This window comes from Falco punctatus (genome assembly GCF_963210335.1).
Source record: "Falco punctatus genome assembly, chromosome: 12".
Classification (NCBI taxonomy): Eukaryota; Metazoa; Chordata; class Aves; order Falconiformes; family Falconidae; genus Falco; species Falco punctatus.
Genome location: NC_137592.1, coordinates 33,311,441 through 33,335,042, shown reverse-complemented (window position 1 = coordinate 33,335,042; position 23,602 = coordinate 33,311,441). Strand labels below are relative to the sequence as shown.

General features: G+C 46.3%; 1 protein-coding gene across 2 annotated transcripts; it reads left to right on the top strand.

Moving 5' to 3' along the window:
- Positions 1-3,751: 3,751 nt before the first annotated feature.
- SEC23B (SEC23 homolog B, COPII coat complex component) lies at positions 3,752-23,099 on the top strand. 2 transcript variants are annotated; one of them, XM_080408874.1, is made up of 20 exons: positions 3,752-3,894; positions 6,296-6,531; positions 7,588-7,645; positions 8,279-8,365; positions 8,573-8,809; positions 9,190-9,275; positions 10,695-10,839; positions 11,386-11,544; positions 12,384-12,499; positions 13,688-13,811; positions 14,334-14,414; positions 14,737-14,826; positions 15,618-15,724; positions 15,901-16,054; positions 17,433-17,510; positions 17,800-17,961; positions 18,798-18,884; positions 20,455-20,610; positions 21,429-21,494; positions 22,656-23,099. In XM_080408874.1, exons 2-20 carry the CDS (start codon positions 6,311-6,313, stop codon positions 22,743-22,745), a joined length of 2,304 nt encoding a protein of 767 aa, XP_080265000.1. In that variant the 5' UTR covers positions 3,752-3,894; positions 6,296-6,310; the 3' UTR covers positions 22,746-23,099. The 2 variants fall into 2 exon arrangements, with proteins under 2 accessions (XP_080265000.1, XP_080264999.1); XM_080408873.1 differs by having other exon boundaries at positions 3,756-3,894; positions 6,240-6,531.
- The last annotated feature ends 503 nt before the right edge of the window (positions 23,100-23,602 follow it).

Genomic DNA, 23,602 nt, shown 5'->3' with positions numbered 1-23,602 from the left:
AGCACTGTATCACTGCTACTAGGAAGAAAATTAACTCCACCCCAGCTGAAACCAGGACACAAACTCACAATAGTTGCTCGGTGGTTTTGTTCATTTAATACTAGCGGGGTGGGTGGGTGCAGCATGGCCCTGAAGACCTGGGTCCCGGTGAGGTGCTGTGCTTTGCTTTTGAGACATGGCAAGCTGAATAAGATGTAAAATGAAGGCTAAACCAGCAATTCCAGAAGAGCAGATTTGATTTGGCCTCCTACTGATACTGCTTGGAGGGCAAATTCTGGGTCTGAGGACATTAACAGTAGTAGTAATTTGAATTTTATATGCTTTAGCATACAAGCATAGGTAGCATTCTTCTACTTTATTCCCCCTGAATTTGTGATTTTTCTGCTCATGGTCAGCCTGTACAGAAGTCAATTTAACCCCTGCAGAGCACACTTGCCTTATGTTAGGAATCTGGGAAGACAATATTGATGTTCAGCTCAGCAACTCGTTTTGGTTTGGTTTGGATCTGGAACATTTCTGTCCACTGTTAGATGCTTCAGGAGAAAATACACCTTTTCTGCCCTGGGGAGGAGTGAATGGCGCTTGTTTAAAGCAGTTTCCTCAAGTGTTCCATGGATAATACCAATCTTGCTGTGGAATTCAGCATTCTGAAAATGGCCCCTATCTGTGTACTTATGCATTTCTGCTCCATATCTGTCAGCAAATTCCTTCTGTCCTTTCCAAGGGAAGGGAAGAAGAACTGAACTCCCAACAGATCCAAACTCTACAATAGCCCAATGGCACTTTCATTGGATCTTCTTCCACTGCCAGAGTCCGTTAAAGAATCTCGAGGGGCACAGAGAAGGGAGTCGAAAGCCTTGTCCTTCTCAATGGTTTGTTTAACTTCTTGCTATTTCTAGTGTAAATAAACTCTTAGCACAGACTGCAAACTGGGAGCAGTCACAGATTTTTCCAGGTGCTTGAAGGGTGAAGAAGGGATTGCCTTTTTTTTTTATACCCAAGCATTCCATCGTAGACTGTGCAGTAATGTTTAAAACATATTTATATTCCTAATTACTTATTATATGTCAAACCTGGCCACATTTCCTATGCATGGCTTTACCAAAACCTTTTATAGCTAAGAAAAGTGTAAGATGTGTCCCACATAGCTCATATACTAGAAAGAAGGAACATCACCCCATGGTTGGTCACAACATAGAGCCTCTACAGGCAATCTAAGCTCCACTGTTTGGCCAGCCTTTGTTTCTTGTGCCAGTTAACTGGTAGGAGGCAATACCACCTGGATGAGTAGATGTTCATACTACTGGCTTTCTTTGGGTTTTTAATCTGCCATACCTGAGGTGTAGGTAGACACCAACATAACTACATATATGAGTTTTGACATACCCCAGAAAAATGGGAGCCTGGGGATCAAACCTGCATGGAGGACCATGCTGCTGCACAGCATTTCAAACAATGTTGCTCTTGTTTTAAGCTGAGTGTCACCAAGCAACTTGAGAACGAACTTTAAACTTTTGTCTAATCAATGACTTGAAGAAAAATAAAAAATACTCAAAACATAGATTTGCATTGCATATAAAAGAAGGAAAACAGAAAAAAAAACCAAAGGCAGTGCATGGGTGAGTGAACTTGATCACAGGGCATTAATTTCCTTTAAGCAAAGATGGAGTGATGCTCATGCAGAAGCCTGGGGAACGTTTAGGCTGACCACTGCATGAGTTCAATGCAAGCGCCCAAACTATTAAAAGCAGGTCAAGATGTTTCAGAACAATGCCTTTGCCCGTAGAAGTATGTATGAGACTTTGCAGTGTTCAGAGATGGATTTGTGTGCAAACATTAAGATAGGACAAAACCCACTTACTTGAAGCCACAGTGTTGGATTCATGTCATCAGCCTCGCTAGGAACAGGCTTTGGCTTCAGAAGAGACTGTGGGAAGCAACGAGAGAAGCAAGCAGTGACAGAGGGAACATGTGTATCTAGTTTCAAGGCACAGACAAATTTCTGGGGCAAGTCAGACCTGGTCAAACTGATACCGGAGGAATTTTACCAGTGTGCTTAACTGTAAATGTTGCAACTATGTATTCATGACATAGCTGAGCTGTACAACGCTGTATTATGTAGTTTAGCTACTAGTAGAATGCTGCATTATATAGTTTAGCTACTAAGTAGTTAAGAACTGGTCTGAAACCAAGACATGAACCGAGAGTACTGAAACATGGCCAGAAGAAGCTATGGTCATGAAAAGGATAAGAAGAAGAAGAGGAAGATGCCAAAGAAGAGGATGATGAAAGAATTAAGATGTCCCAATGCCCACCAGAGGACCCCTGACCCATCAGGCCACACATGTGCAGTAAGAGTATAGATATGATAGTTCTTAGAACTGTAATGAATATGCTAATAGTTTCTCAGACATGTCATTAATATGTATAGATCAGCTATATAAAGATGCACAGTGATCAAAGTCAGGGTGCATGCTGGGCAGAACTTATCCCCCATGCACCCGGCGCTGAAAATAAAGCATGCCTGCTTTCTAACGCTCCAAGCTGAGCATCAGAGAGCTTTGTCTCTGGTTGTTCCGTATCAAACCCTCTACCACACAGCCACAGGCAGCATGTTGTATTTCTGGGTATTGTGGCCACCCTGGACCCGTCCTCGCCGGGGGTCTGGGCACCGGGGCTATCCTGGCAGGCAGGGGCACAGCTTTCCTCACGGAGTGATGGACCACTGTGGCCTCAAGCCAGCCTCCCGCATCTTGTCTGGGCACAGCAAGGAACGTCCGATTTACTGTGGTCAGGCATGTTGGAAAGCAGGCTGCAGCACCCAGGGCGTGAGGTGTGCGGGAAGGCTGCGTGTCCTCGGAGTGTTGTAGTTTACCTGTCCCATTAAATGACAGAGACTGGCCAATTAGAAAATTTGATTTATTAAAGCAAGCGACAAGTAAGCAAAACAGCGCTGGGCGGCCGGGGAGTCTCCTGCTCCACCAACAGCACGCAAATTCAAGCAAGCAGAGCAGCTCTTTTTATCTTCACTGAGGTCGCTTCTGGCATCTTCAGTAGCCCCTCTGCTGCTTCTGTTATCGTGGTTTCTTGTCAGACAGGACGTTCCCATGTTTGGTGTAGCAAGATCACATTGTGGACATGTCTCTTCTTGTTAAACAGGAATTTCTTAAGACCACCACAATGGGTTCCTTCCTCTTCCTTAACTTGGTTGATCAGCAAATTACCTTGAGTTACTTATTACAGGAGCAAACCACACCTGGCTGGTGGTGGTGTACTGTTGGCTTCACGGCCCTGTTGGCTCCTGGCTTGGCTGCACCACTGGCCCTGTGGCTCGGCCTGGCGCACATCGCTGAGCCACCCTGCCTGGGAAGCGACTCCAGCCTGTGCGGGAAGCTGAGGCAAAGATGAGGCTGCTTGGGCCTTGCAGTTTTATTTTTTTTTAAAGTGTCTATGTTATGACTAAACTGGTTTTTATAACCTCTTCCTAGGAGTTTCTCCCTCTGCTGCCACGGCAGCACCCCGCAAAGCTACCCAGGGCCCTGAGGGATGCTGCGTTCCCCGCCCCGCAGCTGCCCGGCCTGTACCAGTGCGGAGGGCGACGCCTCCCCGCCACATTTAGTAGGGGCACCGCGTTGGTCTGCATCCCAACGCTGCACCTGGCCCCCATGACGCCGCCGCCCCGCCATGCTTGGTAGGGTCACGCCGCTTCCCCGCCTTCAGCACGGAGCGTAGGCGCGCCCTTAGCTGAGGTGCCGGCGGCGCCTCGCCGGGAGGGGGTGGGGCGTGCTGGCGCCGCCATCTTGCCTGCGGGCACGCCGCACGGCTGAGCTGGCCTTGCTGCCCGCGCGGGGGCTGCCGGGAGAGCGGCGGCGGGGAGCGGCGCGGCGCGGGCAGGTGGGAGCGGCGGGGGGGCCCGGGGGTCCCCGTGCCCTGTGGCTGTCCTGGGGACTGCGGTGGTGGTGTCCCCGCAGAGGGAGGCTGGGGGGTGGTTAGTGATGTCTCCCGTGGCGGCGGGTGGGTGACGGTGGTGTCCCCTGTAGTGGAAGTCGGTGGTGTCCCTTGTGAGGGGGGCCTGGGGGGGGCTGTGGTGTCCCCTACGGGAGGGGCTGGGGGGCGCAGTGGTGTCCTTTACAGGGAGTGAGTGTCAGCGGTGTCACCTGCAGGAGGGGCCGGGGGGACAGTGGTGTTCTCAATGGGAGGGGCTGGGGGGGGCAGTGGTGTCCCTGAGGGGTGCTGGGGAGGGTTTCGGTGACCCCTGCGGCTGTGCCTGCGTGGCGATAACGCAGCACGGGGCTTCCGCCGTGTCCCCTGTGGGGCCAGGCGTCGGCGGTGTCCCCGGGGCTGTGCGGAGGGGGCCCTCGGGGCAGGGCTGGGCTCAGCCGCGTCCCCTGCGCGCCGAGGGTCCGCGCTCCGCCTGCGGCAGTGCGGGCGTTGTGCTGTGCGCCGTGGCCGGGCTGGGGGTCAGCAGCGTTGGGGTCTGGGGTGGCCCCTATGGCTTTGCTGGGGGTCTGCGGCGTCCTCTGTGCGCTGCCTGGCGAAGGGCTGGGGACCTGCCGTGTCCCCTGGGAGCTGTGCCCAGGACGGTGGCTGGGTGGTCTCTGGCGTCCCCCGCAGCACCGCTGGGAAGCAGCAGTGTCGCCTATAGCTTTGCTGGAAGGAGCGGGGCTCAGCACCGTGCCCTACAGCAGGTCCCATACAGAGACGGGAATACTGCCGCCCCTCCTGTGTGAGGCTTTGGAAGGTCCCTGCTCTCCTGGATGGGGGATTTGGGCCTCCCCACTGCTGGGACAGGCCCTGGAGCAGGTCGCTGCGGAACTGGGGCTGGAGAGCCCTGTGCTGGTGGCTGGCGGATGGCGCAGGCACCTAAACTGGCCCTGCGCAGCCCTCGCTGAGGGGGCATGCCTCCCCTCCTGCCATCCCGACCCCAGAGCAGGGCCACAGCCCGTGCCAAACCCAGCCAGGCAATGGGGGCTCGGCCCAGGGCCTGGGAGTGGTGCTGAGCTGCAGCTGGAGGGACACGGAGTAAATTAGGAGTAAATTACACTGCGGTGGGTTGTGCTGCATACCTGAGATGTCAGGTGTTTGTCTGGCTGTTCTGATGGGTGGGATCTTTCACAGGGAGGCTCAGCTCTGACTTCTACCGTGACAGAGCCATGTGTGGTGGGGGGGGGTGTGTTGCTAAATCCTCCTGCTTGTCCATCCAGAGGCGGGGGTGGAAATACACAGCAGTTCCCTGTGAGCTTGATTTACATCCTTAATAGCAAGGATGAAGAAAACGTCAATGAGTTTGGAGGTCTGTAGGAAAGTGTTACCTCACAACTTCCCTTCCTCTGGGGGAGGTGATGCTTCTGATTTCTCATAGCTATGGCCCCCCTGAATCTCCTGCTGCAGTGAGCACCAGAAGTAAGGTAAAGCTGGAGCATCTCCAGCTGCAGGTGAACCTCTGTTTCCTTGGCTTGAGCAGCTCGTGGTGCTGCTGCTCTTGGCTCTGTGAGTTGCTGCCAGTGCTGTGTGGGTTTTGTGGGCTGAATTCGACAAGTGAGATTTCAGTAGGCTTGTCCTTTATTTTGTCAGAGAGATCAAAGGTAATGACAATCGTGGTGCTCTTCTTCACATCTGACTCTGGAGAGTTCAGTAAGGCCATGCAGAGTGACCTCTCTGGTGTGTTGGGGATGTCGCTCCTTGAATAGTGTGTCTTTTCTGAAGTCTGCTGGACTTTCAGTTCCTCCCTTACTGGGAGTGGGATGTGGTGCCCTGCACAGACCTTTTATTGACCTTTTTGTCATGTGCTTCTTCTCATCTGTGAGCAGGTCAGACTGGCAGCTGGGTGACATTCGTGATGAGTCTTTTGGTTTGAGACTTGGCCTCCTTTTCTCCCCCCAAGGTATTAGCCGAGGGCTTCAGGATATGTTGCAAATTTGACCTGTTTTCCTTTACAGACCTGAGTCAGGCAGGATTGCCTTGAGACCAGCATGAGGCTGAGTGGGTATTGGATGTTAAATGTGGATCGCAAGGGGAAAAAAAGCTTGCATTCTGGTTTTGAGTGTCGGATTTCCTTGTTTCTTCATTGGATTTAGTGGTGTTTTAATTGTCTGGAATGCTGATGAGAGCCCTGGACAGAAGAGATTAATGTAGTCACATGGTTCATTTGATAATTGGATTAACTCATTGTAACATGTTAGCTTTGTCCTGCAGTGTCTTGTGCCTACATGTAGTTGATCTACTGACCTCCTTTGCAGGACTGCTGTCCAAACAGGTGACCGTTGCCTGAAATGTGTTGCTTGCATCCTTTCAGAGCTTCTGCGATCCCATGGCGACGTATCTGGAGTTCATCCAGCAAAATGAGGAGCGTGATGGAGTGCGTTTCAGTTGGAATGTGTGGCCCTCCAGCAGGCTGGAGGCCACAAGGATGGTTGTCCCCCTGGCCTGTCTTCTGACCCCACTGAAGGAGCGTCTGGACTTGCCGCCCGTGCAGTATGAACCGGTGCTTTGTAGCAGGCCGACCTGTAAAGCAGTGCTCAACCCACTCTGGTAAGAATTTCTTGGCTGGGCATATTAAGAGAGGCTGGATAGTACCTAGTTTTTATTTGAACTTCACTGCTCCCTTATTCCCCTTTTTCTCTGCCCAGTGCCTGGCAGCCTCTTTAATTTAGATGTAGCGGGCTTGTTAAAATCCATGGGTGCCTAATGCGATATGTTGAATGCCAGTCTGTTACTAGAGCTGCTGGAACCAGAGGAGAGAGGAGTGCCTTTGGGAGGCTATTAATGCAGAGACAGTATGGAAATGGCCACCGATCCTGTTATCATTCCAGAGAATTTTGTGGTGAATGATGAAAAAAAATAAACAAAGGTGCCACTCATAACTGTCCTGTGGGCTGTGATGTTCACTGGGTTTTCTGCTTCCTACACGTCCTGCTGCTTCTAGGGCAGTTCCAGTATGAGTTCAAGGTTTTCTTTGAAGTTTTGCTGAGAATTTAAGAGGAATAATCTCAGTCCCAAAATTATGTAGTGATCATACATATTTGGAGTGTAGCACTGGGCTGAGAAAAAGCAGGGAAGGACAGTAAGGAAGTAAAATGAGATCGAGCCCATGAAATAAGAATATGGCCAGGCTTTACTGCACCAGCAGTTACAGGATGTTGTAATGGGCTGAGGAGGGTAAACCCTCTGGGGCAGGGAACAGCCTGTTTGTTCAGTGTTTGTGCAGGATCTGGGTGAGTGGCTCCTGCTGCTCTGTAACTGGAGTACTTGTGTGCTACAGCTGTACAAACAATAAAATGACCAAGATAAGCCCAAGTGTACTGAAAAAATTATTAGACCCAAGTCTTTGTCTGCCAAAGGCTAAGCTCCAGAGAGCTGTCAGTGGTCTGTCATGCCGACAAGCCTGGAAGTGGCAGGGCTGAATGAGCTAATGGACTTTCTGGCAATAGAACAAGAGTCTGAATCCCTAAAACTCTTGTCGTTCTACTTGGAGTGTCTGATACTCTTGTTTCTTCCTCAGTGCTGTGAACCAGCATGGATAATTATGAACCTGTGCTGTAAAATTGTTCCTGTAGTTAATATTAATGCCTCATCTTTCCCTCGCAGCCAAGTTGACTATCGGGCCAAGCTCTGGGCTTGTAACTTCTGTTTTCAGAGAAATCAGGTAAGTTGGAAAAAGCATCAGCCCTTCTATCTTTTCAGTGAACATTTTATTGATGGCCTCTGCTGACAAAGGATGTCAAGCATGAATTCCACTTTTTGAGATTCCTTCCCTTGGCTTTTTTCTCTTGCTGAACCCAGGCCAGAGCACTTGTTAATGTGTCTGTTTTACCTGACATCTCATCTATGTTCTGTTCAGTTTTGCCGGTGATTTTACTAGCATGCAGGGCATGGGAAGGCGATAAAATTGCTATTTTGTCCTGTGTGTTTCCAGTGTGTTTTTTGCACTGGATGTTTACTGTTCTTGCCAAATATGAAATTAATTAGATTTGAGTAGCCTTTTGCTATCGGAAACAGTCATGTGGCTAAATGAATTTCAGCTAATGCATAGTTGCTGCTTTAGTCCTACCTTTTATTTAAACTGAATTGAGCAGTTGTCCATACTGCTGACCACTTGTCTGTGCTTGGGAAAATAGAGTATGAGTCTCTCATCATGAATTAATCAGGTTGGTGCAGTGGCAGTAAATGAAGAGTTGAATAACCACATCACGAGCAGGGTGGCATCTGTACTGCAGAGGAGGGCCCTATATTTCTGTCCTGCAACTTCCTTGTCCTAATTTTTTGTTCTCTTTTTCAGTTCCCTCCCGCATATGCAGGCATATCTGAGGTCAATCAACCAGCAGAGCTTATGCCTCACTTTTCAACAATTGAATATATAGTGCAGGTAAATGAATCATAGGCAAGTTTGAAGCCTCCAGAATTGTCTTGTTTGTGACAGATTATGTATGTATTAGATTTACTTAAGATAATGCAAATAAATAACATCTCTGCAAGGTGCTTGAGGTAGGGGTCATTGTATTCCTTGGCTGGAGTTATAAAGTGTCACCTGGCATATGTACACACCTAGTAAATGAATCTCTTTCCACATCAGCGAGGTCCGCAGACACCATTGATCTTCCTCTATGTTGTCGACATGTGTCTGGAAGAGGAGGACTTGCAGGCGCTGAAGGAGTCCCTCCAGATGTCCCTAAGTCTGCTGCCTGCTGATGCTCTGGTGGGGCTCGTCACTTTTGGCAGAATGGTCCAGGTTCACGAGCTGAGCTGTGAAGGGATTTCCAAGAGCTATGTGTTCAGGGGCACAAAGGACCTGACGGCTAAGCAAATACAGGTATGTTCTGCCATCTCTTAGGCCAGTGGCTTGTTTCTCTTAGCTCTGTTGACACCACTATGGGTCTTTTGAGCGCTGGGCTCTTGGGGAGGAAGAAGGGTTCAGTGCTCTTAACTGTTAGTCTGCTTCCCTCCCAGTGTCTGCTCTGTCTTTTTTTCCCTTGTAAATTCCTTGGAACATTGTCCAGGATAGAGTTTGTGTATCGTACGTAATGGACCCATTGATCCATTTCTAATGGGACTGCAAAGATTAGTAATTTCACAGATTTTAGTATATTTAATGCTACAGTATTGCAGGCCTCAGGGTATACTGCTTGACAGCAAATAACGTTTAGTGTTTGAATAGCACATCTCCTCTGCCTTCTCTTTACTGTTCTCTAGGATATGCTTGGGCTTTCAAGGCCGGCTGTCCCCATTCAACAGGGAAGACCTCTTCAAACTCCAGAGCAACCTGTTATTTCAAGCAGGTAAGCTGCCCCAGCACAGCCGGAGAGCAGGACAGGTGTTTTATGCCCCTTTGGGGTCACGCTTCTCAACCTCTGTTTCTATTCTAGTGGTAAATTATAACAGGATGAGAAAACCCCCTAAGTTAAGTTCCCTGCTTGAGCAAGGGGTTGGGCCGGATGATCTCGAGAGGTCCTTTCCAACCTCAGCCATTCTGTGACTCTGTATGGACAGGATTTACCAGTGCTGCAGGCAGTGTATTAGGCTTCTATAGTGTCTTGGTTTTGCAGCTGCAAGAGCATGATTGCCATTCAGGCTGGATTTCTACGTGAAAAACATAGAGTAGCTGTCTTTGGGAAGCCTGTTGCTCAGGAGTCATTTGGAGCAAGGGCCTGTTTTTTTTGATTGACCAGCCAATGGGGTCCTGGTCTATGCATAACAATCCTACATACCACCTACTACCCCTGTCCCAGCAAGTCCAAAACCCGATTGACAGGCCAGCATTTATCCCCGCACAGTAAAGTGGTATTTACCTCTGTAGAATACAGTTTTCTCTTTTTTCAGTGGCAGCTCTTGTGTGTGTGTTGTGGCTTAACCCCAGCCAGTAACTAAGCACCACGCAGCTGCTTGCTCACTCCCCCCTGCCTGGGGGATGGGGAGGAGAATGGGAAAGAATGTTAAACTCGAGGGTTGAGATAAGAACAACTTAATAATTGAAATAAGATAAAATAAATCCAGTAATAATAACAACAGTTATAATGAAAAGGAAAGAAAAGGAGAGAGGAATGAAATTCAAAGGGAAAAGAGAAAGGAAACAAAGTGGTGTGCAATGCAGTTGCTCAGCATCTGCTGACCAATGCCCAGCCAGTCCCCCAGCAGCGATTTGCAGGCCTCAGCAACCCCCCAGTTTAGTGTGACACCCCGTGGTATGGAATATCACTCTGGATAGTTTGGGTCAGCTGTCCTGGCTGTGTCCCCTCCCGATTTCTTGTGCCCCTCCAGCCCTCTCACTGGCAAGGCCTGAGAAACTGAAAAGTCCTTGGCTTAGTATAAACGCTACGCAGCTACAACTGAAAACACCAGCGTGCTATCGACGTTGTTCTCACACCAAATCCGAAACACAGTGCTGCACCAGCTGCTAAGAAGAAAATTAACTTTCAGCTGAAACCAGGACAATGTGTTGGTAGACTAAATCAACATTGAAGTTTTTTTCTCTGTTTTATTTGACTTTATCTTCTTGTCAGTTCCTGACATCTTGCTTTAATCAACTTTGTTTTGCACAGGCCTGTTATCTTGGAAAGTTTGGATGTAAGAAGGAAACACGCCATGTGACTTTTTGTTCCTGATAACTGTCTCAGTGCAATTTATGCATGCCAGGAACCAAGAGGCACTTTCCTCTTTAAACTTATAAGCAGGAAAACATCTTATTTGAATTTTTGCAGGTTTCTGCAGCCAGTACATAAGATTGACATGAATTTAACAGATCTGCTTGGAGAACTGCAAAGGGACCCGTGGCCAGTGACCCAGGGAAAGAGACCTTTACGTTCCACTGGAGTAGCTCTTTCGATTGCTGTTGGCTTATTGGAGGTACGGTTAGTGCTGCTGGTTGAAATGGGCTGGTCAAAGTAAGCACCTGGTGGTCTTTGCTGAAACATGCAGGTGTCAGTCCAGCTTGGTCTGTGGCCCAAGTACATTGGGCTGCCGAGGTGCAGTTTGCATTTGACACGTGTTAGCACCAGCTGGTGTAGAGTGGGATGGGCATTTACATCTCATGTGAAATACACAGGTGTTTAAAGGTCTCTGATTCTGTGTCGCCACATGGAGGTGATGCAATGCACAGGGTTTATCTGAGGGTCATCCAAGTTGTAAGTAAAAAGAACAGAAACAGCCTGCTTCTTGTTACGACGATGTGAAGCTTGATGTTGTTGAGTCTAAACTTGAGAGTGCTGTGACTGTCAGGAAACGCGTTGCTGTTTATCAGGGTGGTCTCTAGCAGAGACAGGTCCCTAAGGACATTGCAGAAACTTCTCTAAAGGAAGCATTGTTGCCATTTAATCAGTTTCTCTCCCTTTTTTCTCTCCTTATCTGCCACCTCTGCCCTCTCTGATACGTGTCTTTTTATTTTTATTTTAGGGCACATTTCCAAACACAGGGGCCAGAATAATGCTGTTCACAGGTGGGCCACCAACACAAGGACCAGGCATGGTGGTAGGAGATGAACTGAAAACACCCATACGTTCTTGGCATGACATAGAGAAGGACAACGCAAGGTTCATGAAGAAGGCCACCAAAGTAGGTGCTAGTGCCTACCGGGTGTGTTTAAACCCAAAAACTGAATAGTGTCAGAACACTAAATGCGGGGAAAGGACGTAACACAAATGTACATACACTGCTGTGTTGACAGCTGTCCAAGGTCCTTCCCCAGGGAACAAACGTACTAAACGTACTTGTGTTCTCTTGATGTGGGAACAGTATGTCCAGTTATTTGCATGGTTTTCCTTGAAGTGCCTGAGCCTTTTGTGTATGCTAAATTGTGAGAATGGTCAAGGGAAGAGTAAAAAAGACTTCCTCCTAGTTAATTCTCCAGCATGGCTTTGTGCCTTCTCAGGAAAAGGAGTATTTCACTGTTGTTTCTTAGCTGACAGTGGATGCAGTTTGTTCATCAACATCATTGTATCTGCTTCTGGTGGGGAGAAAAACCTGTCTTCTAAGAATTGGTCGCTTTCAGAAAGCCTCTGTTGTCTTCTTGATATATGAAGCAACAGTTAAAATAGTAAAAATTTCAGATGTGAAACGCTCCTGTCAGCTAGGCGAAAGCGATATGACACCTGTTCTCTTAACTGCCACCAGGAAACCTTTGGGTTTCTGCTGAGTTGTCCCAGGCAAAGATCCCATGCAGTTCGTGCTCTCTGTGTTTGTGACATGCAGCTCAGACTCATCCAAGTGCAAACATCCTAGCGGGGAGAAGCATGCTCTAGCAGAGCAGTAAGAGCAAACAGCTCTTTAGTTACCACAGCACTAGTAGTTGCTTGATTTGTACCTTGTGTTTCATGTGTTGGCCTCAGCTGGAGAGCAGGAGAAAAATTGCCCATTGTGACATCCTAAACAGTGTGTATGTTTGTTTTCTCCAGCACTACGAGACTCTGGCTAATCGTGCTGCAGCCAACGGGCATTGCATCGACATCTATGCCTGCGCCCTGGATCAGACTGGACTGCTAGAGATGAAGTGTTGTACAAACCTCACAGGGTATGTTCACAGCAAGAGAGCACAAAGTTGGTACATGTTTGTTTGTTTGGGGGTGTTTTTGATGGGGACGATAGTTCAGAAAGCAGGTAAGTTTGCTGTCAGGGCAAAAGGGTGAGATAGTTATCGTTCTGTTCTAAACTGTGGTTTGAATTTGCCAGGAATTACATGGCAAACTTCACCTGATCCCAGTCCACATTTCTGAAATCTCAACCGGCATGTGAATTAGCACTGCTGGTAGAAAACTCGCAGTCCTGCTTTGAGAAAGGTATTCTAAAGCACGGTACTACATGTCTTTTGCAAATGCCTTCTGCCTCCTTGGGAGATAGGAAGTATTCCCGGAGTTTACAGGATAGAGATGCTGTGCTTTGTGGTGTGTGCATGGCTGAAGTGCCATCAGAAGAGCAGGCTGTCAGGCATGGTGGGTAGAAGCTTTCCTTGGGTGGGCCAGATTTTCTCTGCTTAACAGCTCACTTGTGCTTTCTCCAGGGTTTCTTGACTTCCGAGGGTCTAGTTTTAAGTGATGTCTCTGAGGGTTAAATGCCTGTGTGCCGTATTGCTGAAAACATTATGGTCTTGGTGAGGAACGCTGTCTGCTAAGCCCAGCCTTTTGGGGACTTGGCTTGTCTTGTTGGCCATTTGATGTCTGCTGTGTCTAGGGAGTCAAAGGAAGGTTTGAGCAAAGACGAGGTATTTGTAAATAATCACGTAATGCTCAGTAAGCAGAAAAGAGATAGTTTGACCCCTTTGGTTGCGTTACTGAGCTCCATCTGACCAGGCCTGGGTTTGCCAAGGCACTTAGGGGAGGCACAGTACAAACCCTTGCACCCGTAGCCTGCAGCATGGCAGGTTCCAGCCCTGTGCAGAGAAGGCAGGCTGAGCAAAGCTCTTTCCTGAGTTGAGATATTTCTAACTGGTGCAACATGAGCATTTTTAAGGCAGCTAAAGGGATGGCAAAAAATACAGTTGAGAAAGCAAGCTGGCAAAGATGGAGCATTAACATGCCTGGCTTTGGAGGAGGCATCCGTATATCTGCATTCCCTGATGTGAATTCTGCCTATGCAAAGACATGCTTTAAAACAGTTCCTGCATGTTTTTGCATGCATGAGTGTTGGAGGGATGTATCCTTTGTGCTTTACTTCTAGTTCCCAGTTACTTCAGTTCCCTTGTGTATCGTTTTCTCTTTCCCAGAGGACACATGGTGATGGGAGACTCCTTCAACACTTCTCTCTTCAAGCAGACCTTCCAGCGGGTGTTTAACAAAGGGTTCAATGGGGAATTTCGGATGGCTTTTGGTGCAAATTTGGATGTGAAGGTGAGAGATTAGTTTCACTGGATGACATTAACTGGGAAATACAAATGCTATTCATTCAGAGGTCGATTTAAGTAGAAAATTCTACATGTTTGAGGTCAGCCATAGTGCCTGTTTTGAAAGAAGTACCATACTGGAGTGAGTGGAGGTGTTTTTGTTTGGAAGCTTATTAAGTTTGTGGGTTTTGTGGTTTTCCTTTTTCCTTTTAATTTTTGTAAAAAAAAAAAAAAAATAAAAAAATAGGCAGCTGAGCTTAGCCTCTCCTCACTCAGCAAGGAGCGTTTCATACTCTCTCCTGGTCGCTGTAAGTATGTCTTCATTATTAAGATGTGGCTGTGTAGATTGTCTTACGTTCACTAATTGTAGCAGTAGGTGATCTGGAAAAGTGCTCGGAGTTGCTTTCCCACAGCCACATGTACGCATTATCTGATCAAAGCTGAGGAAAACTGATTTAGTCTGTGTGTATTCTATTTGAGCTGATTAAAAACCAAAACCCCAAACTTACTTTTTTCCACCTTGTTCTAGACCTCCAGGGAGCTGAAAATTGCAGGAGCTATTGGACCATGCATATCCCTGAATGCTAAAGGGCCATGTGTCTCTGAAAACGTAAGTTTCTGGCATAGAAAAGGCTTTAATGAAGAATTAAATAAACAGTGCAAAGTTTCTGCCTAGACCTACAGCTCGGCTGGAGTGTCACTTTTTAAGGAGAAGTACAATTTGGAAACATCCTTAGGAAAAGACAATCTTTACATTCTTACCCCATCAGGTTTTCTTTTGACAGTATGGCCTTCAGTAACTTCATTCATACCCAAAAGACAAGCAATCTAGAAGGTCTGCTATTACGTGTACCTCTGATCAGAATTTAACATAAGCTTGCCATACCTGCTGCTGGGGATAAAAATGTTGCTTTCTTTTTGATTCTGTGCAGGAGCTTGGAATTGGAGGAACATCTCAATGGAAAATTTGTAGTCTGGATCCCAGCACAACTCTGGCCATTTACTTTGAAGTGGTAAATCAGGTCAGTCCTGGCTTCTCTTTTTGGTCATCTTTTTTACGCACCAAACTATTTATTACAGGGCCAGAAAATGCAGTGACATCCCCTGTGTTGCAAATGGATGGTTGCAAAGCAGCCAAGTGTTTTGTGCCAAAGAAATAGTGTCGAGTTTTTTTTTTTGTATACATAAATTGCCCAATATTTCTGTACAGAACCTGCATTCTTTCCTTGTCGTCTTCCTGTAGTATTTATTTAACAAAGAAGAAATTGTCTTTTTGCCAGTATGTGCTGTGGTGAATGAAAATATAAATACCTTCACATTCTTGGAGAAATGGTCCCCCAAATTGTAACAGCTTGATGGCTCACAAGCAATTTTTGGCTGGGGAAGTTTCTAAGCATGTGGCAGCTAGACGCTGGGAAAGCTACCCCAAAAAAATTCTATTCCACTTGTGACCCTCTGTCTTCTCTGCTGTGTGGGCTTGTTACTGTTGGGAATAGGATGGTGGACTCGCGGCACCTTTGCTCAGATCTTGTACTGCCATTCTTACATTAGTTGCTGTGGAGATAAGTTGCTGCCACCCTTGAAGGGACAAGCTGAGGAAATGTCACGCCCAGTATTAAATGGGCCCATCATCACTTGACTCTGAAGGCTGCTGGGAAGCACAACACTAACATGTGTCTTTTTTCTCTGGCCCTTCTCTCACTTGTATTTGTACTATTTGATGATTGCTGAAATGATGCCCTGGAGTTCTCTGCAGTGGACAGAGTTACGGAAAAGCCAGCCTGTTTGAAGTCTCACCTTGTTTCATTTGCAGCACAATGCACCAATACCGCAGGGAGGCAGAGGGGCAGTGCAGTTTGTCACTCAGTATCAAAGCTCCAGTACGCAGAAACGCATTCGTGTCACCACCATAGCCAGAAAGTGAGTATCTGTTGCCAGTTCTTTTGCAGAAACTTAAGCCACAGCCTGTGCTGGAATTTTACTCGCTTTTTGGTGCATGTGTTGGCTGCAGAGCATTTGGCACAGGGAGGATGAACCTTGTTTGGGTTTTGCTGAAGGTGAATGCATGTAGCACTAACCCTTTACTAACCCTATAGTTGGGCAGATGCACAGAGTCAGCTCCAGCATATAGAAGCTGCATTTGACCAGGAAGCAGCTGCTGTGCTGATGGCCCGACTGGGAGTGTACAGAGCCGAATCTGAGGAGGGACCTGATGTTCTACGATGGCTGGACAGACAGCTGATCAGACTGGTAAGGCCAGTAGAATGCAGTTGGCTGCATTCTTGACTTTAGTAAAAATGGTCTCTGGAAATGAAAACAGCATCTTTTTCCAGACTGACTTGCTTCATTTGTGCTCTGACCGTGGTCACATAGTTGTAGTACATGATAGCTCAGAAAGCAGTGTGATCATTGAATTTGTGATGGGGTAGGTAGGCATCCCATCATGCTGAAAGTGTTAAACATGAGATTAAAAAAGTGATAGGGGAACACAGAATAAGGCAGATGGGAAGGGACCTTTAGAGGTCTCTGGTTCAACCCCTCTGCTCCAAGTAGGGCCAGCTTTGAAGTTAGAGCAGGTTGCTCCAGGTCTTGATCGGCTGATTTTGAAGATCTCTAAAGATGGAGTTTGTCTTGCTTCTCTTGACAACCTGTTCCAATGTTTGATCATCTCCCCTCCCCTTCCCTCCCCTCATCAGAATTTTCAATTCTTCAGCTACCTGTGAGGTAGCTATAGACAGCAGTATGACTCCTTGATCCCGCTCTTCACCAAGCTGAATAAAAACAGCTTCTTCAGCCTCTCTACATGAGGTGTTCCAGCCTTGTTTTTGGTGGCCTCTGCTAAACTCACACCAGTATATCTGTGTCTGTCTTGTGCTGGGGAGCCCAAAACTGGACACAGCATTCAGATGCGGGCTCACCGGTGCCAAGTTCAGGGTTGTAATTGCTTCTGCAGCTTCATAATGTCTCTTGCTTTGAATTTCACAAGCCTGAATTGCCTAAATTGGTTCTGGTCTTGTCCAAACACCCATGTGCAGTTGATACCAACAGATATGGCACATCAGACCCTGAAAAAACAGGGCCAGTATCAAATAAAGATTTTGGCACAAACACACGGGCATGTTACATGCTGAAGTGATTGTGCAGTCATGTATAGTTAAATTGCTAAAACCATTGATGCTTCGTATTTTCAGTGAAGCCGTTGGTGAAATGCCAGTCTGCTGCTGCTTTAGAAGGAAGTAGAGTTGCTGTAGAAGCACTTCATAGCATACAACGCAGCTTAGATATAATGTAGTATCCCTGATTTAAAAATTGAGTACTACTAGAAGCACTATTCTTTTCATTCTTAGATAATTTCAAATCTAGATTTAACATACACGAAAAAAAAGGTAAGTAGATTGAATCCTCATTCTCATTCCAGTAAGATACAGAAACCACTGACTTAAAGGGAAATAGCATGTGCATTTTATATTACTTGTTATTGTCATGCTTATACCTTGGTTGCTGTTTGAAAACAACCAAAAGAACAACCTTCAAAAAAAAAAAAACCCCAAACACGTGTTAATCTTAAAAAAAAAAAAAAAGAGAGAGTTGAGAGGGGTAACCAAAGTAACCATTTTGCTTCCAACAGTGTCAGAAATTTGGACAATACAACAAAGATGATCCCAACTCCTTCAGATTGTCAGAATCATTTTCTTTGTATCCCCAGGTAAGAACTTCACTTCTCACAGCTATGGGAAGAGTGTGCAAGGGTGAGAGTGACGATAAAGTATCTTGTGCCATTTGTCAGATTCAAGATGGGAGGATCAGGTGCTTTTTTAACGTGGGGGCCTGGTCCTGTAGTTCAGTGCTGCAAATGACTGCTAAGGAAAAAACCCTGAGGAGTTAATAAGAGGTAGACTTTTTTCCAAAGAATTTATTGTTCAGGAAGATTGGACTGGGGTGCAGAAGTTTTGGCAACTTGCTGACATTTCTGTTTTTGCTTCTTTCTGGTGCAGTTCATGTTCCATCTGAGGCGCTCCCCATTCCTGCAGGTCTTCAATAACAGTCCGGATGAATCTTCCTATTACCGTCACCATTTTGCTAGGCAAGATCTGACCCAGTCTCTCATTATGATCCAGCCCATCCTTTATGCCTATTCTTTCCATGGACCTCCTGAGGTGAGCCCCTGTTTTAACAGGAAGAAGTGGATCAATCCAAAATAATGAGTAGCCAGTCAAAGTAACAAACTTCTTTCAGTAAAAAGGCCTCTTTATGTATTTTTTTGAGTCAAGGTAATTATTAAAGGATGCGATGGGGCAGTGTAACATACAAATTGTGTTTTCAATAAGCTTACAGCTTTGATTAAAAAAACCCCAAACGACCAACACCCCCCCAACAAAAACAACCTCCCCCCCTCCAAGCCACAACCCCTGTCCTGCAACGCATGGTGGATCCTGCAGCTGTCAGTATCGCTTTTGCGTCTCTGCCAGAGGCTGCCATCTCTGCTGTGTAAGTCAGCAAGCCTCAGCCCTTCCAGATCATAATCTCCCACTAGCTGCCTGTTTTCAGTTGTTTCTGCAGCAGTGTTCAACTAGGTACAAGTATTCAGTGAACAGACAGGGATATCCTTATCCTGACAGCCTCCTTAAAAGGAGTGTGCATCTGGCAGGAAAGAAACGCAGGAGCTGCTGGAGTAACACTGAAACCTTCTTGGCAGCATTTGCTGGAGTTCACATGTGATTCCTTGTTTTTCTTGAGATACTTTTAAAGATAATATCAAATTAGACTTGGATAACCATAGAAATTGCTCTCTGGCATTCTGCGCTTCATGCAATAGCTGATAACCTGCTGCTCCCTTCAGGGGTGCTGCAGGAGGCTGAGCATGCTCTGCAAGGCGTTCGCGTGGGCTGAGCAGACATGTGAGCAGGGCTGAGCAAGCACTTCGGCCAGCCATGAAGGTTAATACAGTTCTGAGGGCTTAGTGGCACTTGACTTTCTTCTTTATTTTCCCCAGCCAGTGCTTTTGGACAGCAGCAGTATTCTGCCCGACAGAATCCTACTGATGGATACTTTCTTCCAGATAGTTATCTACCTTGGTGAGGTACAGTAAAATACTTTCTCTTTCTCCATTTGCACTCCCTCCCTCCTGCATGCAGGCAGACAGTGTCACTGTTGATATAAAATAAGCTGCTTGCAAAGCCCATGCTAGCATAATGACATTGTATATGTGCTGCTGGTTTTAAGACAATTTCCCCACTGTCTGAGTTAACAAAAAAATCCTACTGGAGTCACTGAGGATATTCTGCACTGAATAACAGCTGTCACGTTAGCTTGGTAATGAAGGTGGTCCCTTACCACACCTGGAAAAGGCCAGTGAAACTTGAAACTAAGCAGGGCAGAGAGATGCGGTTTGATTTTCCGGTATGTGATGTACTTGGTTGCTGGGTTTTGATACTTAAATACTGCTGCTCTTAAAGAAACCAGTTATGAATTTTTCCAGTTTTTGCTTTTAAATACTGGATGTTTTTGACAGCTGCTCCTATATTCTTTCCATTGTGACTGAGTTAAGTGCTTAGGTGCTGACCTTTTCTAAACATTCAATTTATACCAATATCCAAAGCCTTGGCTTTCCAGTGCCTCTTCAGCATGCAGAGCTGTATTTCAGTCCTGTCAGGTTTTGTAAGGGCGGTATGCTACTGTAGCTGGATAATAGGGATGTCTCACATCCTAGACTAATTATGGGGTAAGGGATGAAGAGGAAGCTTGCTTTCCGCTTCTTTGGAGATCTCGTTGTTCTTTGGTGCCATTTTTCCCCCTCACATCCTTTATAGTCCTGCTTGGGGAGTGGCCTTCATCCAGTTTCTTCTATCTAAACATGGCATCAGATTGCAGTAGTTTAAATAAACCCATCTTGGCTTATGGCTAAACATTCCTATTGGTGAAAACTTTTTGGGAGGCATTTTGACTCTTCCCTTTGTTTTTTGACTGAGCTACTTAGTCAAAAGATACTTAACGACTGTTATTAGAATGCTTGAAGTTTGGCATTATGGTTCAGGGCAGCTCCATTATTAGCCCCCAGCTTCACTCCGTATCGGATTTGATCCCTTTGAGAAGTGAGTAGGGACAGCCAATTTACATGAACAGGAGTTGGACACTTATATCAACAATGACAGTACATCTTCTAAACAGTTTCTGCCTACTGTTGGAGGGCAAGACACTCAGTAACTGGGTAAAATTCAGACAAAGGAAGAGCTAAGCGTGTGACTGCACTGTATGGAACAGTTGCTAGGTACATATGGTTTGGTACCTTGAAAATACTGGAAGGCAATGGCTGCTTAATTTAAGTCCAAATCAGATTCAGAATGTCAGTGACTTATAAATGCTCTGTGTTTCTGTGTTGGCATGGGCTGAAAGATAAAGGCTCGAAGATCACTTTCAATGAATTGCTCTTGCACTGCACAAACTGCTGCCAGCTTTTGTGTTGAGTGGCCTGTTCTTAAAATCAGGGACAGAAAGTAAATAATGTTATTGCCAGAGTAGTGAAAGCGTGTGTTTGCCCTGTGCTCTGTAAGCAGAAGTATGTGTAACGTTCTGCTGCCTAAAGACATGTAGGTTGAAAAGGGGCGGCTTGCAGACATTATTTTTTCACTTCCTCCCTGTCCTGTCAATAGACTATTGCGCAGTGGCAGAAAGCTGGTTACCAAGACATGCCTGAATATGAAAACTTCAAGCACCTACTGCAAGCCCCACTGGATGATGCCCAGGAGATCTTGCAGACTAGATTCCCTATGCCGCGTTACATCCACACTGAACACGGTGGCAGTCAGGTAAGGGGCTGTTGCTGAACAGAGCAAATAGCTGTCTTTCTGCTTTGCTAAGGGATGGTTCTGTAAGTTAAATACAGTGGTAATTTAACTCTCCAAAGTACAGAGCTTGCATATCTTTCCATGACTGTTTACTACAACTTTTGTCTTTTAATAAGCCAATCACTTGCTGGATATGCTTTGGGGAAAAAACAGAAAAAGCCAGCTTAAATATCTTATTTCCCAGAGAGGTGGGAAAGAAATGATTTGGCTTTGTATCTACACTTACCCAGGACAGGGAGTGCAATTAGCTTGCTAGGACAGTCGATTGCACTGAATGATTGACCATCTGTTCCTTTATTCTGTAATGCTGAATGAGGATGTAAAATAGTTCCTATTTTTTGCTCTTCCTGTAATTGCAGTTGTGCTGTGCTTGTCTGTGCCTGGCCTTCTTTGTAGCAGTGAAGAGGGAGGAATTAATGCTCCAAAACAAATATTGGGTGTTAATTTTTTATGTGACCGTGTTATGCTGGTCGTCTGCTAGAGTGGGTGGGGGCATGGGAGGGACAGTGCTGATGACGTGCCTGTGTCGCATGGAACCAGAGCTGCCCTGCCAGGTGAGAGCCGCTTGCTGTAGCAGAGCGCTCTGTGCCTCTTGGAGACATGTTGTCTGTGCAGCAGGGCTGTTCCTGGACTTGAAACTTGTTTAAGTTAAATTAGTACCTTGCTTGCAAAAGCAGAGGAACATTGCTAGTCATGTATCTAAGGTGGTATGAGGTCCTGGGGGAGCCAACAGGTCTCTCATTTTACAAAACTGGTTCTCTGATGTTTTGTCTTAATAGGCCCGGTTCCTGTTGTCTAAAGTGAACCCTTCTCAGACCCACAACAACCTCTATGCATGGGGACAGGTAAGCAGTGGAAGAGCTGCTCATGTTTGGGAGTGCTGTAAAATGTACATTTACATATTTGTCTATGCAGCAGCCACATGGCCACAAACGGTGAGCAGGTTACGTTTGTCCTCTGTTTCTTACCTAAGAGCTTTTTGCAGACATATGTGACAGGACTTGAAAACCTTACAGTGCTTTGCTGTGCAAAGAAGCAAGGTTATTTCTGTGTGCCAATGGATCTGATAATGGAATTACCAGCTGAGGCTACAGCATTATTGCAGCATTTTAAAAGACACGACTGATTAATAAATCTGATCTGTTTCTAAAGCTTAGGCAGGTTAGATTTTTATTCAACCTGCTTACTCAAGTCTGTGGTTGTTGATAAGATAAACAGTACTGGTGAGGAGTACTAGATGACAAGATGATCAGAATAGTTTGCAAGCATGGATGTCTAAACTCATATTCCTGATCTTGTACTGAATCCTCTCAAGTTTTCAGCAACATCCAGTTGACTTTGGGGCTCTTTTTCAATGAATCCAAGGAATGGCTGTCCAGATAGGGGTGCTGCCACCATAGCTCAGTACCTCAGCAGCCTGGTGGCAGGAGATGAGTGGTCCTCACAAGGAGCATGTTTCCCCTTTGATCTCCCTTCATGTACCCCAGCTACATGTGGTGTACAGGCAGACCAGGAGAATTTTTCTGTGGTGGCTGCTGTTGAGGGAAGCAGTTAATTTGGTGTAGAATATGTTCTTACAAGTTTCAGATGAACTGATGTAGAAATAGTATCTTCACCCTTCCCTACAAATACGATTTAAAACTCTTAGGTGACAGTGTATTTAGTATTCTGGAAAAAGTAACTAGCATAGGGTTACATATAGATCTAATTTATCTGAGAATACTAGAGTTTTATATCCTTGTTCTTTACCTAATTTTTGTAGAGCTTTGGGCAGCAGAATTTCTAAGGCTTTAGAAAGAAGAAACTTAGTTCAGATTGCACTAGAAGATAGCGTCAGTGCTGTTCCCAGAGTAGCATCTTTCTGCTAGGTATCCCTCCTTTGCAGGAAAAAAGGTGGTTGATTTAGCAGGCAATTAGTTCAGAGTGGCGACATCTGATTTGCTTTCAGTTAGTCTCCAGTGTCAACAACACTATTTTAGGCTCATTGTTTCTTTATTTTCCTGCAGGAATCAGGAGCTCCAATCTTGACAGATGATGTTAGTCTCCAGGTGTTCATGGACCATCTGAAAAAGCTGGCGGTTTCAAGTGCATCATGACTTTGATCAGACTGAGAAGCAAGTATGGAAGTTACATTGATCATGTTTGTGACAGAAGCGGAGCAATTATTTACATTTCCTTCTCTCTCTTTAAGACCAAGGCTTTTAAGTATTAAATGAAATAAATATTCAGGGAGAGATTTTTATTTGGCCCTTCTAGATATTAATTTATTTGTATTCCTTTTTGTCTGTATTCTGTATTTTTCATACATTGTAATTAGAGCTAAAGGATGCTTTAGCCAATACAAGATTTTAACGGGTTTTAGCTTAATTTTTAATGTTGTGTGTTCTTAAAAGGTGTCTTTTAGCAACAGGAGATTGTGTAATGAATAAAACTGGGCAAGAGCACTACTATTTAGTGGTATGTGTGATGGACTTGGCCCACCTCCTTCCAATTTTTGAAAACGTAATGCTGGAGTATGCACATGCTTTTGAAAATAATTTTAAGGTGCTCCTAAAGGTAAGGTGGTGCAGAACAAGTAGAGGAGATGGTGCAGAATGTTTTGACAGATACAGGGAAGGGGTGACAGGTACCACCAGTGCTTTGAGAATGGCCGTGGCATGCTGAAGTGCTGCCTCTGGGTCACTGCAGGGCCTGAACATCAGCCCCTCGCGGCTCCCCTAGCACAGCACCAACAGGCGTGGGAACAGGCAGGCAGCGCGGCGATGCAGCTGCGGCCCGGTAAGCCGCTGTCGCGGTGAGCGCCCATGGCCCAGCTGGCTCGCCTCACACCGCCCCAGCCGCCGAGCGCCTGCCCGAGGTCGGTTCTCGGCCGCGGGCGGGCGCCTTGGTTTCCAGGAGCACAGCTTCGCTGGCATCGCCCGCCGCCATCTTCCCGCCGCTCCCGGCCGGCGGC

Coding starts and splice junctions, on each gene's coding strand:
- SEC23B (XM_080408874.1), top strand. CDS start 6,311: ATGGCGACGTATCTGGAGTTCATCCAGCAAAATGAGGAGCGTGATGGA. Junction 7,646..8,278: donor TCTGTTTTCAGAGAAATCAG/GTAAGTTGGAAA, acceptor TCTCTTTTTCAG/TTCCCTCCCGCATATGCAGG. Junction 17,511..17,799: donor CATTTTCTTTGTATCCCCAG/GTAAGAACTTCA, acceptor TTTCTGGTGCAG/TTCATGTTCCATCTGAGGCG.